Consider the following 16,658-nt stretch of genomic DNA (forward strand, 5'->3'; position numbering starts at 1 on the left):
ATGCTCTGCACTACTCCGACGGTCATAAAGTTCCTACGAGCATTGGAGCAATGCATTCAGCGTGCCGGCCAGTGCTGAAAATCTCTTCCATGCTTTTGTAAAAAAAAAAAAAGTGGGGGGGGGGGGGGAATAATGTGCTGTTTCGGACCAGGGCTTCCCTGCCAGTTGTGTCATTTCCTCATTTGCACAAATATTTCCCAAATCTATAAATGTACACGCTCAAATGTTTTATGTTGAATTATACCTGCTGTACACTGTCTTGGGTGAATCTCTTCGTAAAGGTGGATAATAAATCTCAATAAAAAAATAATAATTCTTTCCTTTTAAGAATATTGAAAGAGATGGTCAGACTTTTTCTGTCTGAATTGTTCCTCTTTGCAAAATAAAAGCTGATTCTCCCACTTTTCAACTTACTTTTTTTAATATTTCTTTTCATGGCTTTCTCTGTGAAAGAAGCTCCGTTCTTCCCTTTCTCCCTTCTTGGGCACTTGACAAGTTGAATAGGACATTGTCAAATCTGGTTTCCAGGAGAAGCTGCAGATCACATGATGCAAACACTCCGTAGAAAGGCAAGTGGTGGGAGGGTGAGTTAGTAAAAAGTTTCACTGCCTTTCTCTCCAAGGGGAAAATCTCCTTTTCATTCCATAAACGTAAGGCAGCCGCTTCCAGCTTCATAAGTCACAGGAAAAATATCTGGGGAAAATAGAGGAGAGGTTCAGAAAAGGTCCAAGAGGTAGGTCGTTTTTCCTTAAACCCTCACCCTCTTCCCACTCATGATTCAGGAAAAAGATTAAAGTGTATTTCTTATACAGGCAGTCCTCGGGTTAAGAACGAGTTACGTTGTTAAAGCCGTTTTTAGGTCGGATTTGTATGTAACTCAGAACTTGTAGATTTTACGTAAGATTCCTGCTGCTTACCTCTGTTCCCAGCTGACAAAAGGGCCAACCGACAGTGTTCCCTCTAAGGTACAGCACGCATAACCACACACTGTTCTTAATGTGGCCAGGCGTCGTTCCTGAATCAGGAGAAGAGTAGGAGTCTAGGCCACTGGAAATCAAACGCAGCCACAACCACATTCTTAAATACGAGTCATATTTAAATCAGGCGTCTGTAACTCAGGGACTGGTTATACTTAACTCACAGAAGAACATAAGAGTTGCCTTACTGGGATAGACTGAAGGTCCCTCAAGCCCAACAGTGGTCAACCCAGGTCACAAGTGCCTGGCAGAAGCCCAAAGAGTAGCAACATTCCAGAGCTCAGATTGTGATGTCATAATGCCTCATTTCACCAATAAGAGCCAACCGCTAACCTCATCAGTGATGTCGCAATGGCTTGATTGTCCTATACTTGGCTCACTTTTACTACTTCTTGATTTCTAGAGTGGCGCAGTGGTTAAAGCCACAGCCTGAGGTTGTGGGTTCAAACCCAGGCTGCTCCTTGTGACGCCAGGCAAATCACTTAATCCCCCATCAGAGAATAAAAAAACAAGAGGGCATTCGGAAAAGTTGAAAGGAGGCAAATTCAAAACTAATGCTAGGAAATTCTTCTTTACACAACGGGTGGTGGACACCTGGAATACAATTCCAGAGGAAGTTATAGGGCAGAGTACAGTACTGGGGTTTAAGAAAGGTTTGGACAAATTCCTGCTGGAAAAGGGGATAGAGGGGTATAGATAGAAATTTACTGCACAGGTCCTGAACCTGTTGGGCCGCCGCGTGAGCGGACTGCTGGGCGCGATGGACCTTGGGTCTGACCCAGCGGAGGCATTTCTTATGTTCTTATGTTCATTACCCCAGGTACTTTAGACAGATTGTGAGCCCACCAGAACAGAAAGGGAGAATACTTGAAGTACCTGCATGTGAGTATGGATGTAAAAGTACAAAAAGGGAGTACCCCTTCCCCTACCATCCTGAGGATCATTTGGTTAAACCACCAGTACTGATTTTTCACTGCCATAGTTCAAACCTGGCTAATGTCGGAATTACAATAAATATTTTTGCTTCATTGCAGTGAGTGAATGGAAGGACACGATCAAGACCTATGCTTTGAGCTTTCGATTGACAGGGTCAAGTGAGCCCTGATAGAATTTCCCTGGTTCTGTGTGGCGTCTCTCCATTGGCAGAAAATGAGTCCAGGTAAGAGATGTTTCTTGGACATAATTTACAGACTAGGTCCGTTCAGTTACACACAGTCGGCTTCTCAGAATCCACCGACGGAGTGGGATGGCTGCTGTGTCAGCCCACCTGAATGCACAGAAATAAAGATTAATAACGGAGAAAGTAGACAAAGTGTGTGTGTGGGGGGGGGGGGGTGTCTCTTTAAGGAAATGCACTTTAATGTACTCATTAACCCCTGAAAGACGTTTGAGGAGAGACTGGAAGCCCTCAATATGTATACCCTAGAGGAAAGGAGATACAGGGGAGATATGATTCAGACGTTCAAATACTTGAAGGGTATTAACGTAGAACAAAATCTTTTCCAGAGAAAGGAAAATTGTAAAACCAGAGGACATAATTTGAGGTTGAGGGGTGGTAGATTCAGGGGCAATGTTAGGAAATTCTACTTTACGGAGAGGGTGGTGGATTGCCTGGAATGCGCTCCCGAGAGAGGTGGTGGAGAGTTCAAAGAAGCGTGGGATGAACACAGAGGATTTAGAATCAGAAAATAATATTAAATATTGAACTAGGCCAGTTACTGGGCAGACTTGCACGGTCTGTGTCGGTGTATGGCCATTTGGGGGAGGATGGGCTGGAGAGGGCTTCAATGGCTGGGAGGGTGTAGATGGGCTGGAGTAAGTCTTAACAGAGATTTCGGCAGTTAGAACCCAAGCACAGTACCGGGTAAAGCTTTGGATTCTTGCCCAGAAATAGCTAAGAAGAAAAAATAAAAAAAATAAAAATAAAAAATTTAAATTGAATCAGGTTGGGCAGACTGGATAGACCATTCGGGTCTTTATCTGCCGTCATCTACTATGTTACTATGTTACTATATGTTACAGATTCAAAACATGGTACTCAAATTTAGGCGCACTGCTGAGATGTTACTTGGCATTCGTTACTGATGTTGGCAGTATAGCACACAGCCAGACGTGCTTATTTGCACATTTTACCAAGACAGGGTGCCCAACTCCCAAAAGGTAGGGTTACTAGACGTCCGGACTTACCTGAACATGTCCTCTTTTTACAGGACTGTCCGGGTGTCCGGATGAATTTTTAAAAAGCTGCACTTCATCCGGGTTTTCAAGTACGGGGCCACGTCTTGAAGACCTCTGAGCATGCGCAGGTGTGATGTGATGACATCATGCACATGCGCATGCTCAGAGTCCCTCCAGATGTGACTCCGAGCATGAGGAGAGAGGAGAAGAGATTATAATGCCTCTGTATCACTCCAGGTGTGTGACCTCACCTGGAGTATTGTGTTCAGTTCTGCTCGCCTTATTTCAAGAAAGATATTGCGACACTAGTAAAGCTTCAAAGAAGAGCGATCAAGATGATAAAGGGGATGGAACTCCTTTCGTATGAGGAAAGATTAAAAAGATTAGGGCTCGTCAGCTTGGAAAAGAGATGGCTGAGGGAAGATAGGATTAAAGTCTACGAAATCCTGAGTGGAGTAGAACGGGTACAAGTGGATCGATTTTTCACTCCGTCAAAAATGACAAGGACTAGGGGATACTCAATGAAGTTACAGGGAAATACTTTTAAAACCAACAGGAGGAAATATTTTTTCACTCAGAGAATAGTTAAGCTCTGGAACACATTGCCAGATGTGGTAAAAGCGGATAGTGTAGCTGGTTTTAAGAAAGGTTTGGACAAGTTCCTGGAGGAAAAGTCCATAGTCTGTTATTAAGACATGGGGGAAGCCACTGCTTGTCCTGGATCGGTAGCATGGAATGTTGCTACTCTTTGGGTTTTTGTCAGGTACTAGTGAGCTGGATTTGGCCACCTTGAGAATGGGCTACTGGGCATGATGGACCGTTGTTCTGACCCAGTAAGGCTATTATTATGTTTTTAGGTTCGGGGAGGCAGGGCTGGGGCAGAACGGAGCGTTACTTGGGTGGAATAGGGTGAGGCCGGTTGCGGAGCCACATGTCCGGATTTTAGCTTAACAAAATGCAGTGACCCTATCAAAAGGGGGCATGGAAATGGGCGTGTAGTTTTCCAGCAGGGGATATGCATGCGTTTTTTTCAGCAAGATCCCAGATGGCATTGTAGATAGGTGGGAATGTTTTTTTGGTCATCAGCCTGGACGGTTGCCCTTGTTTTGGGAGTGTCAGTCTGAGTGGGGGGGTGGCCCTCTGGCAGTCTGTTGGAATATCTCCAAACTCGCAGCTACTGTTCCTCTTTACGAACTTGTGGGGGTACCTTTCCTCAGTTCTCTAACTTGGATGAAGTGTTTTTGAGAACCCCTTCTGCCCACAATAAGCTCTCGGCTTGGTATCAAATTGGGAAGTCTTTTAAATCTCAGGATTCTTTGTCCATGATGGCACAGGATTGAACGGACAGTTTGGGTGAGAGCATAAGAACATAAGATTTGCCGCTGCTGGGTCAGACCAGAGGTCCATCATGCCCAGCAGTCCACTCACACGGCGTCCCTTAGGTCAAAGACCAGTGCCCTAACTGAGACTAGTCCTACCTGCGAACGTTCTTGTTCAGCAGGAACTTGTCTAGCATTGTCTTGAATCCCTGGAGGGTGTTTTCCCCTATGACAGATTCCGGAAGAGCGTTCCAGTTTTCTACCACTCTCTGGGTGAAGAAGAACTTCCTCACGTTTGTACGGAATCTGAGGAAGTTCTTCTTCACCCAGAGAGTGGTAGAAAACTGGAATGCTCTTCCGGAATCTGTCTTAAGTGTGGAGGATCTGTCCAAGAGTTTCCTCCTTGCTGGCAAAGGGACTCCCAATGTGGGGTTCCATGAGCTACACCTACAATTGTTGCATAAAGCATACATAACCTGATGTAGAGGGAAACACATGAAGCTGTGGGGAGATGATAGCTGTCTCCACTGTAAAATTCACCGGGAACTTATGTCCCTCACTTCTTGGAATGCCCATCTTTAGGTCTCCAGTGGACACAGGTGTTTAGTGATATGGAGGGTGTTATAGGTATCTCGCCTGAATGGTCCTATTAAAATTAGCTTCTGGGGGTGGAGGACCCTCTGTTGAACCTGGATATAGTGGACCATCCCAGACACTTCTTGCTGGTGGCTTTCGCTTGGTGACGACGTCTGTACATCAGCATTGGGTGGTCCTGGTCGTCCCACGGCCCAACATTGGTGGAATGTTATGGCACAGATAGCCTCTTGGGAACGGATGCGTTGGGCTCTTTCTGGACATCAGGCCTATTTACTACTAGAACTATGAATTATTTCTATAGCGCTACCAGACGTACACAGCGTTGTACAGTCACAAAGAAGGCAATTCCTGATCAAAAGAGCTTACATTCTAAACAGCCAAGACAGACAAACAGGATGACATGGATATAGTTAAGGGGAATGGTAAATCAGCGGGCTGGGTTGGAGGACAGAGGAGTAGGGTTAAGGATTGAAAGCTAAATCAAAAAAGGTGGGTTTTCAGTCTGCTTTTAAACAAGGGAAAGGAAGAGGCTTGATGGACAACTCAGGTAATTTATTCCAGGCAGAGGGGGCAGCTAGATGAAAGGAATGAAGTCTGGAGTTGGCAGTGGAGGAGAAGGGTAACGCTAAGAGTGACTTATCGAGGAACGGAGTTCGCTGGGAGGTGGATAAGGAAAGAGAAGTGAGGAGAGATATTGAGGGGCAGCAGAATGAACACACTTGTAGGTCAGGAATAAGATCTTGAACTGTATGCGGCGGCAGATAGGAAGCCAGTGAAGTGACTTAAGGAGAGGGGTGACATGAGCGTAGCGAGGCTGGTAAAAGATGAGTCGTGCAGCAGAGTTTTTTGCACATATTGCAAGGGGGAGAGGCAATACTGCGGGATACCAGTTAGGAGTAGATTGCAGTAATCTAAGCGTGAGGTTACGAGTCCGGGTAGTGTGCTCGGAGAGGAAGGGGCGAATTTTGGTGATATTGAAGAGATAGAAGCGACCGGTCTTAGCAGCTTGTTGGATATGCATAGAAAATAAGAGGTCAGAATCGAAGACCACTCCAAGGTTGTGAGCAGAGGAGACTGGAACAATGGCAGTATTATTAACTGAGATGGAGAAAGGAGGAGGAGGAGGAGGAGCAGAGGGGTTTAGGAGGAAAGAGGAACAGCTTAGTCCTGGACATATTTATTTTCAGATGAAGGCAGGACATCCAGGCAACCAAACAAGCAGAGACTTTTTCCTGGACTTTAGGATGGTTTTTCAGCAGTGAGGTGGGGTCCTGGAGGGAGCTGGGGAGGGGGGGGGGTGTGGCAGAGTGCTATCAGTACCCCGTGTTACCCATTACAGATTTTGTATCATGGAATTGTATATGTACTCTTATCCGTTACTCTTTACTGCTTTCTCTGTTTGCGCATTTTTCATTTAGGATTGTTCCGTCCTTGCATTGATTTGTTTCCAGTGTTTCAGGCCCTAAGACATTTTTATGTGGATTATTTATGTGTTTAAATAAAGCCTTCATCTTGGACATCTATTCTCCACAAGTGTTTTGTTTTGTTTTTCTTTGTTTCTGATGGGGTTTCCTTTTGTGGAAGAATCAGGGTCAACTCAAAAGAGTTGGCTTGCACTTATTTGTACACTTATAGTTTTGTATTGCACCTTTGTATAGCGATTTGAAGCTTGGATGTTGTTTGTTCACTGCTCTGTTCAATAAACAGATTTTTTTTTTTTTTTTTAAAGAAGAAGTTACTGAGCATACCTGCAAACCTGCTGCCTTCAGGGTTGGGCAGGTTTGGAGCCCAGGGCAAGCTTCCTGTTTGCGTACCCCTAATGCCAGCCCAGTTTGGGGATTAAATCCAAACATCCATCTGAACTGAAGGGTTTAGACCAGGGATCTCAAAGTCCCTTCTTGAGGGCCGCAATCCAGTCGGGTTTTCAGGATTTCTCCCAATGAATAAGCATTGAAAGCAATGCATGCACATAGATCTCATGCATATTCATTGGGGAAATCCTGAAAACCCGACTGGATTACGACCCTCAAGGAGGGACTTTGAGATCCCTGGTTTAGACCATCTGTCTTTACACTGACCTGGATAAATCGGCTTAAGCTTCACCTTTGCCCAGTTGGAATCTTTGTTATAAACGATGAGCTCAGACAGGCAGGATGGGTTTTCTCTAGCAGTGTGCTGGGAAGAATAAAAATGAGTAGCAAAAGTCCTAATGAATAGCTTTTCGGAATATAATTTTTGGCTTATTCTAAAAGATTTAAAAAAAAAAAGTTTATGTCATATTGCTATTAAACATTATAGAGAGATCTTAAACATGGTCTGACTTATTTTACCCGAGTAAGGAACTGACACAGATGTCCTTTCAATGCTGGTTTTATTTTAGGGGGAATATCATTACCATGTACACCGATTGTCATTTTCGGAAACTTCAGTACTCCAAAAAGAAGCTGCACCATTACCCCGCTCTGCCTGCCCACTGTGACTCCTGCCTTGGTCCCTCTCTCTTTTAATAAGGTGAGAAAGAAGGAAACGTCACACTGCACGAGGCCCACTCTTTTGAAACTGCCTTCAACTCTTAACTCCCATACCTAGACCTGCTCTATCATTTCCTCTACCATCATCTCCCCAACCCCTGAAATGTCCTGTCTAAATTAGATTGTAAGCTCTTCTGAGCAGGGACTGTCTATTGCATGCATACCGCCTTTTCAGCGCTGTAGAAATAATAAATCGTAGTAGTAGGGGAGGCTCAGGCGGGGCTGGGGGCGGAATGGGATGTGACTCAGGTGGAACAGGGCGTGGCCGGGCAGAAGGGGATGGGCCTAGGGGGGCGTGGCCATGGGTCTGGATTTTCGTTCCGGAAAATCTGGTAACCCTACTCGCAGATTTTAAGTCTTCATTTTTCATCCTGGCTATACCTTTCTGCTGAGTTTCTTTCTGTGCTGCAGTTTGGTTCTCGGGTGAATCCCCTGCACCCGCCTGGCATGAGGAGGAGGACAGTGAGCTTAGAAACCAAGGCAGCTCATCATTTCAACCAGCAGCGTGCCATCGTAATGCAGCAGAAAGAATATTGCAGGTGAGGACGCGTCCCAGGAGGGTAACGGACTTACAGGGTGCCACACTTGCCCATTCAGTTAGCAAAGGAAGCGGTTACTGGGCTACTGGGATCAGCAGCATGGAATATTGCTACTGTGGGGGGGGGGGGGGGGGTTGTGACCTGGTTGGCCACAGAGAGGACGGGCTACTGGGCTTAATGGGCCATTAGGTCTGACCCAGTAAGGCTTATTCTTATGTCCACTTTACAGCAGTGACTAGGAACACACCTTCCTGCCATCTTCCCCTTCCAGCAGGGATGGCCCAACCCTTTGGCAAGACTAGGCGGTTGCCTGGGGCAATAGCTTGAAGAGAGACGGCAAAGAGCCATATATAGAATCCCTCCTTTGTAAAGGTCAGCCCAATGTGGGCGTGGATCCCAGATCTGCATGTAAACTAATTAGTCATGTAGGCGCTAAGAATCCATTATAGGCGTCGACAAGCACGTAATTGGCAGTAATTAGGAGCTACGCTCAGATCTGCCTTATGACCTATTCCATACCACCTATATTTAATAGTAACAAAAAAAGAAACAATCCCTGATTTTCAAGCAATTATAAACAATGGGCTAGAGATTTATCAACCTGCCCGATCGGGCCTGATCCGGGCAGGTCTGACAAAGCTAAGACCAGGGGTAGGGAACTCCGGTCCTCGAGAGCCGTATTCCAGTCGGGTTTTCAGGATTTCCCCAATGAATATGCATTGAAAGCAGTGCATGCAAATAGATCTCACGCATATTCATTGGGGAAATCCTGAAAACCCGACTGGAATACGGCTCTCGAGGACCGGAGTTCCCTACCCCTGGTCTAGAAGCTAAAATATGCAGATGGGGTACAGCACGGATCCCCGTCTTGCAATCCCTGCGCATGTGCAGACCATCTGTAGATGGTCTGCCCATGCCCGTCCGAGCCGTGACCTTTTTTTTCTAATTTTAACTTTCCTTATTTTATTATTTTTTTTTTACTAGCTAGCAGGGCGGGGAAGGGCAGGAGTTTATACTGCATAAGATAAGACTTTTCACAGCTACAGGGAGTCATGAGATTGTGCTGAATGAAGCAGTGCGGGACAGAGCAGGGCAGCCTTTGGGGCGAGGCAGGAGACAAGAGATCTGGGCAGAGCAGGAGAGATTGCAGAGCAGGGCAGAGAGCAGGGTCGGAAAGACGTTTTCAACTGGTCCCCAGCAGTCGCTTCTTCAGTTGGTCGGCCAGCCCAGTCGGAGGTGAAATTTTGTGTTGTGAATCGGTTTGCTTTGTGAATCTAGCCGTGTCATCTTCAGTAGTGCAAAGAAAAAAAAAAAAGTTTTTGAGAGACCAGACTTTGAAAAAAGGAGAGACGTTTACTGCTGCTCTAAGTCTGGTCTCTCAGAAAACTTTTTTTTTCCTGAGCACTACTGAAGATGACACATTGTTTACAATTATTTGAAAATCAGGGATTGTTTCCTTTTTTTTGTTACTGTGTATCGCATTATCCTTGGTGATTACTTTGTCCCTGAGTTCCCCAGTGAGTGTTGCATTTCCTAACTTTCATAGGACACAACTCTGAAGGAGGTGTGGCCATGGGCGGGGCACTTCAGTAAATAGCCTTGAGAGACACCCAGGCGGTCCTTTTTGTACACAGGGAATGTGGGACTTTCCAAAGAGTACTCTCATGGCCCTTTAAATAACAGGCCTTCAGTATATAGACCGGTGTCAGGACAAAGGCGCGCCCAGACAACTGAGCGCAGTGCGCGCCGCTCTAAATTACTGTTTTTAGCACTCCGACGTGGGTGGGTGGGGGGGAACCCCCCCACTTTACTTAATAGACATCGCGCCGCATTGTGGGGGCGTTGTGGGGGGTTGTAACCCCCCACATTTTACTGAAAACTTCACTTTTTCCCTGTTTTTAGGGAAAAAGTTCAGTTTACAGTAAAATGTGGAGGGTTACAACCCCCCAAACCCCCCCATAACGCCGGCGCAATGTCTATTAAGTAAACTGGGGGGGGTTCCCCAACAAAACCCCCCGTCCGAGCCCCTAAAAACTGTAATTTAGAGTGGCGCGGCGGCGTGCGCTGCGCTCAATTGTCGGCGCGCGCTTTTGTCTTTCGTGCCGTTGTCTATGAACCATATAGACCACATAGTATCACTGTTATTATATGCACAGCTCACGAACAAGCTCAGAGTGCTAGGAAACTCTATTCAATCTGCAGCACCAGAGAAGTCGAAGAAACATTCTCATTTGCCACTAGTCGTGACATTATTCTGATACTATGAAAATTAAGGTACCAGACTGGAATGGACACCTGTGAGAATAAGGTCATGGGAAGTCAACTCGTTAAATTTGGGACATAGATAAGGGGAGAAACAGTCCGGGAATATTCACTGTTCTATCTCCTTCCGGCAGATTCCATCAGGACTGGCAACGACCTTTTTATGGATCTAAAGCTGAAAAAGAGGAATACAGGTACTGGGATATTATGTAGGAGGATGTGGGGAGATGAGAGATTTCTAAAAAAAAATCCTATATATTCAGTTCCCTCTACTGGGATGTGAAATGTTGAATCTTGCAAGCTTATTTCTATTCATCAGGTTCACCAATGCAAACAGGCTGAGCAAGAGTGAAAAGATATGTGCATAGCCCTAATGAATATGCATGAGAAATTTGCATGCCTACTACTTCCATTGTGTGCAAATATCATCATGCATATTCATTAGGCCTTTGGGGCTACTGGTGCACACAACCGGAATTCAACTATTCATTAAGGCTATTCTGAAAACATGGCCCGTGGTGGCCCATGCAAACCAAGTCCCTTAAGGAACAGAACTACAGTTCTTTAAGGAGCTTGCATTTTCCTGCTATGGGTCCGTTGGTGCAAATCGGTAGATACTTATCAACACTGATTTCTAATTAGCTCTGAACATTTCATTGTCAGGATTTCCACAATATACAGTAAAAACCTTGGTTTGTGAGCATAATTCGTTCCAGAAGCATGCATGTAATCCAAAGCACTCATACACCAAAGTGAATTTCCCAATAGGAAATAATGGAAACTCAGACTATTCGTTCCACAGCCCAAAAACTTTAATACAAAATACTGTACGTACTCATATTGCAAGACCTCACTCGTTTAAAGTCACTACACTCCTGCAGCATCAGAGAGAGAAGAACCATCCGCTCAGTTGTGATGATGTGACGCATGTATACCGTATGTACTCGTATTGCAAGACATTGCTTGTATATCAAGTTAAAATTTAATAAAATGTTTTGCTTGTCTTGCAAAACACTTGCAAACCAACTAACTTGCAATCCAAGGTTTTACTGTATATGCATGAGATCTATTTATATAGAATGGAGACAGTGCATGGAAATAGATCTCATGCATATGGATTGGGGAAATCCTGAAAACCCAACCAGGTTGTGGCCCTTGAGGACTGCAATTGTCCACCTGTACTGTAGGGAGATGCAGAGAAATGCTGTGTCACACAAAAGGTGAGGGACCTTTTTTTTTTTTTTTTTTTCATAACAGCAGGTCTGTAAGTTTCCCCCTGAAAATTCAGGGGCTAGTAGCACCATGGATACTTTCATATTGTGGACTGTTTGGAGGTAAAGTCTTCGCCATAAAATCTGTGTAGGAATTTCAAAATTAAATCTCTACACATTGCTTGCCTGTCAATGGCCAGATCCCTTTCCTGCATGGAAAGACGAGTAGTTTTCACTGCACAGGGAGAGATTAAGGGCTAGATTCACTAAGCAAACCGATCGTGTACCGATTGGTTTGCGACCCCTTTGCGACCCGATTTCCCTCTGACTCGATTCACTAACCTCTGTCCCGATCATCCTCCGATCTGCGCATGCAAATGAGGGGGAACGGTATTCAAATGATGGCAGAGAGCGATTCACTAACCAAAACCCTGCAACGCCGACTGGGCTGGCCGATCACAAACAAGCGACTGATGGGGACCAGTCGTTCACTGCTTTCCGACTGCTATCTCCTGGTCTCTGCCTGCTGTCTACCCCGATATCCAGCTCTCTGCCCCTGAGTCTCCGCCGCGATTTCCTCCTGCCGCCCTGCTCTGCCCCGAATCTCCTGTGCGCTCTCTGCCCCCAACTCTCCTGCTCTCTGCCCCAAGTACTACCCTGATCTTCCCTCGCAGTGCGAGCCAGTGGTTTTAACCCACGGGTTCAAAGTGGGTTCAAAGCACGGGCTCACTGGACTAAGTTTAAAAAAAAGTCGCTGCTCATCGACGCATGCGCAGATGGTCTACGAATGCGTCGGGATCGCTACAGAGCAATCCAGGCACTCATTTGGGTCGTGATTCCGATCGCCCTCATTTGCATGAGGGCGATTCGTGAATCGGCCCCCCTGCAGACACGGATCCGATCCGATCCGATCCGTAACCCTTAGCGAATCTAGCCCTTAGCAGACAATTATCAGATTCTCAAGAACGGAAAATTAAAAGACAGTTATCGTATAACCCAGGTACCAGCATTTACTTACAAGTAAATGTTTAGAATGCTAGCGTTTTCAGGCGCACATGTGTGCGCTACCAGCAGGCACGTAAGCTCTGTTCTGCAAATACCAACTTAATTTGCATAGCATGTGTGTTTGCAAAGGGGCAGGACTTAGGCAGGGCTCCCCCTTACAGAATACATGCATCCCTGCCATATTTAAGCACCCACTTATGCCAGCTATAGGTGCACTGATCCTGGGTTATGCTAGTATTCTATAAAGCGCTTACAACGCAGCCTCTGTGCACTATAATGTTTCAAAATCTCCGAAGCTCTCGCCTTCCTCTTCGCTGCTTCACCACCTTTTTCCATTGGTTTTAAAGACAGGAATTGCGGCAGCTGTTGAAAAAGCAGATGAGCGAGAAATGGGCCGCAGAGCGAGAGATGCTGAACAGGCAGGCGAAAGATGCCGAGATGGCAAGGGAAGCAGACCGCCTGGCTCTCCTGCGCGATCTGGGACGGAAAAAAACAAGCGCCTTATTGCTGCGAAGGTGTCGGGATGAAAACAAGAAGGTGAGCGGGAGAAATACAAAATATGTCAGTGCAGCAGCCAGAAGTACAGGTGTGGAGGCACACACAGAAAAGCCACTTCTCACCCTTTTTTATTGATGTTTGGTACCAGAATTTTAAAGGGTGGGTGGCATTGGCAGCCTGGGCAAAGGGCTACTTAAATAGACCCATCAATTACAGCAGATGTAGGACTAATTTGAATTTGGGCAGAAGCAGCACCTCACACGATCCCCTTGGCAAAGCATAGTGATGCCACTGAGGCTGAGGCGCAGGTTGCCTGATCCTGGTTAAGATCCATAAGAATAGCCTTACTGGGTCAGACCAATGGTCCGTCTAGCCCAGTATCCTGTCTTCATGGCGGCCAATCCAGAGTCACAAGTACCTGGCAACACCCCACCAATCCGGAGGCAAGCAGTGACTTCCCCCATGTCTGTCTCAACAGAAGTGTTTGGACTTTTATTCCAGGAACTTGTCCAAACTTTTTTTTAAAACCAGCTACATTAACTGCTCTTACCACATCATCTGGCAATGCATTTCAGAGTTTTCTCTGAATGAAAAAATATTTCCTCCTATTGTTTTAAAAAAATATTATTCTGTAACTTCGAGTGTCCCCTAGTCTTTGTAAATCTTGATGTGGTAGCCCCCCTCCCCCCCCCCCCAAAAAAAAGTCAATCCACTTGTACCCATTCACTTTTATTGATTTAAGACATTTCTGTCCTGAATCCCAGAGTGTCTAACACTAGCCCTTCCTGCAGGTCTAATAAGAGCCAGTCTGTCTTGTTTATTTTCAATATTATGGTTGTGGTTTCTGGTCTGTCTCCATTGGACAGGACCCAAGGTTAATCATGTCTTTTTTATATATAATTTGTCCAGTTAATGGAAACAAAATGGAAAGAGAAGAGACTCATCAAATCCCTGGAGATCATAAGGGAACGAGAGCTGCTCCAGTACAACCCAATTAACTGGAGTGGCACATTGAAATGACCCTACGGCTGCGCTCCCATGCCCCGACTGCCTCCATCAGCTGCTTGGTCCACAGTTCAACAAAAGAGTCTTTCAGGAATCATTCTTTCCTTGAACTGGAATTCCAGAGACAATGGTTAGTTAGTACACTCGCAGGAGCAGCGGAGGTCACACCGACGGAACAGGAAACCTCTTACGGATGAATCCTCCCAAGTCCTGTGACGTTTTCAGGACAGTGTAACTTACCTCTAGTTCGGATGCAATGGGGGGGGGGGGGGAAAAAGAAGCAAGTTCAGAGCGGTGCCCGATCTGCACTTTATAATGAGAATTGCCAGTCCCTGCGTCAGAATTTTGGGTGTTAACGATTGATGCTGACCTGCATTTCCAATCACAACTTCAGACCCGACAAGGAAGTTTCTTCTTCTCGAGAGTGATTTTGCTCTGTTCAAACACTATTTGACAAGAAGCCCATCACAATACTCATAATTCAGGTGTGAAGCATTACAACAAAGCATGCTCAGGGTGAGAAAACCGATTACACCCTGGGAATTGCTCCAGAGGCAAGCTTTTGGAAAATGCCCAGGTTTTTGATTAAGCATGGTGGGCTCATAGGCTGTTTAGCCACCAATGAGAATTTTAGTGTGTTTTGAATTGCGCTATAGTTATAAGGAAGAAAATAAAGAGAGAATTCACGCTGAACACTTTTTCCTTTGACTTTTATTTGATTTGCACACCCCGCTACCCTCCATACCTCGCTTTACCACTCGGACAAGGTTTGGATGACCCGGGTCAGGGCTTAGGTCCAATCCAGTCCAGGCCTTACCCGGTCACCATATGCACCGTGAATATCCTGAAAAGCCAACTGGCTAGATGTGTCCCAAGGTCCGGATTGAGAACCCGTTGTCTAGGCACTACTCTTAATTTGATTTCCAGTCCAACAGCTGAAGCAACGTACGGTTCCTACCTCTACAATTCAGCCCGGACAAACGTGGGAAGGGAAAGCTCCAGTCTTTAAAACATACTTGCTCCCTAAGGCGTGTGACTTTTGAGGATTGCAAGCCTCAATATGTTGACTTTTAGATGCAGATGATGGACCGGCTCCAGAACACGGGTACATATGCCTTTTTTTTTTTTTCTCTCTCCCATCTATCTTTTTCTGTAAGTGGATTATGTAGATCCTACTTTTTTCCTTCTGAGTTTCCAGGCTATCTTATTAGAAATTATATTGTAATTCATTCAGATATACACTGTGGGGGCTGGTGTATCAATGCTTGAATAAAACTTGACCTGCAGAAAAATCATCCCTGTAGCAGTGACTTAAATGAAAGCAAGGTAGCTGACTAGGATCCATTTCTGCCTGACCACGTGACCCCATCCTGAGTTTACTCTGTTGCCTTTAGGAACCCAGTGATCTAATTTCACACAGATAGGCAAGTCAGTCCCTCAAGAGTCCCTTGGAGAATGACACAGGGACAGAATTTGTCCCCCTCCCCACATCATTCTTTTAAGGAAAGAGGGAAGGATCAGGGTATGAATGAGCACAGCCACCGACTCTCAAGCCTTTCATCGGAGAGTTCTGGTGTAGAAAGACTGATGTTGAGATAGACACTAAAAAATGGCATGGCATGGTTTCCCGCGGTATTGGCACAGACCAAAGGTCCATCAGGATCGGCATCCTGTTTCCAACAGTGGCCAAACTCAGATCAAAAGTGCTTGTCAGAAACCAAGATAGTAGCAAGATTCCAGAGCTGAGGTTGTGATGTCATAAAGCCTCATTCCACCAATGCCTATGAGCCAACCTCATCAGTGATGTCACAATGGCTTCATTATCCTATAATTGGCTCACATGAGAATCAGAATATGAATGAGCTCAGCCATTGACCCTCAAGCCTTGTAGTGAAGAATGCTGGTGTAGGAGGACAGAGGTCGAGATAGGCACTAAAGACATGGGATGGTTTCCTGTACTTATCGATGGGGATAAATTCTGTCCTCTCCACAATGACTATGCCTGAGAGATTTGCATATATTACCTCTTTGATATCCTGTATATTCACTGTCAATATGCTGAAAATCTGATCTGCCTGGGATATATGAGGACCAAATTGCCTATCCCTGCGCTACTGCATTCATGCACGGCTGAAAACTCCAGGGTTAGTAAATCTAAAGCCAGTAGGTAGCCCTAGGTGAACGCTGTCTTTTCACATAAAGATATCTGTGGGACACAAATCCAGACATATATCATTCCAACCCAATATCGTGGTCATTTCGTTTATCTCCCAAGGGCTGCTGGCCTGGGCTGGAACAGTAGTACTAGCCATCTCCCTTCAGTCCTGGAGAAGCGACTTCTGTGAGCAGAATGGAGATCTAGTGCTAATACATAGGCACTGGACTCATCAGACAACTCAACAGCTAGACCTCAGTCATTCTGGTGGGGTAGGGGAGAAGATAATTGGAATCAGGAAAAACCCAAAGAGGTCGTAAAAGCGAAAGTGAAATCACAACTAATCTCCCAATAATCCTCATAAATGGAGCCATCCATCTA

The 16,658-nt window shown here is 45.6% G+C and overlaps 1 protein-coding gene across 1 annotated transcript; it reads left to right on the forward strand.

Moving 5' to 3' along the window:
• Positions 1-546: 546 nt before the first annotated feature.
• LOC117351473 lies at positions 547-15,414 on the forward strand. The gene is made up of 7 exons (XM_033926800.1): positions 547-733; positions 2,012-2,136; positions 7,452-7,582; positions 8,014-8,141; positions 10,538-10,597; positions 12,967-13,156; positions 14,027-15,414. Exons 2-7 carry the CDS (start codon positions 2,127-2,129, stop codon positions 14,135-14,137), a joined length of 630 nt encoding a protein of 209 aa, XP_033782691.1. The 5' UTR covers positions 547-733; positions 2,012-2,126; the 3' UTR covers positions 14,138-15,414.
• The last annotated feature ends 1,244 nt before the right edge of the window (positions 15,415-16,658 follow it).

Source organism: Geotrypetes seraphini, chromosome 17 (assembly GCF_902459505.1).
Source record: "Geotrypetes seraphini chromosome 17, aGeoSer1.1, whole genome shotgun sequence".
Classification (NCBI taxonomy): domain Eukaryota; kingdom Metazoa; phylum Chordata; class Amphibia; order Gymnophiona; family Dermophiidae; genus Geotrypetes; species Geotrypetes seraphini.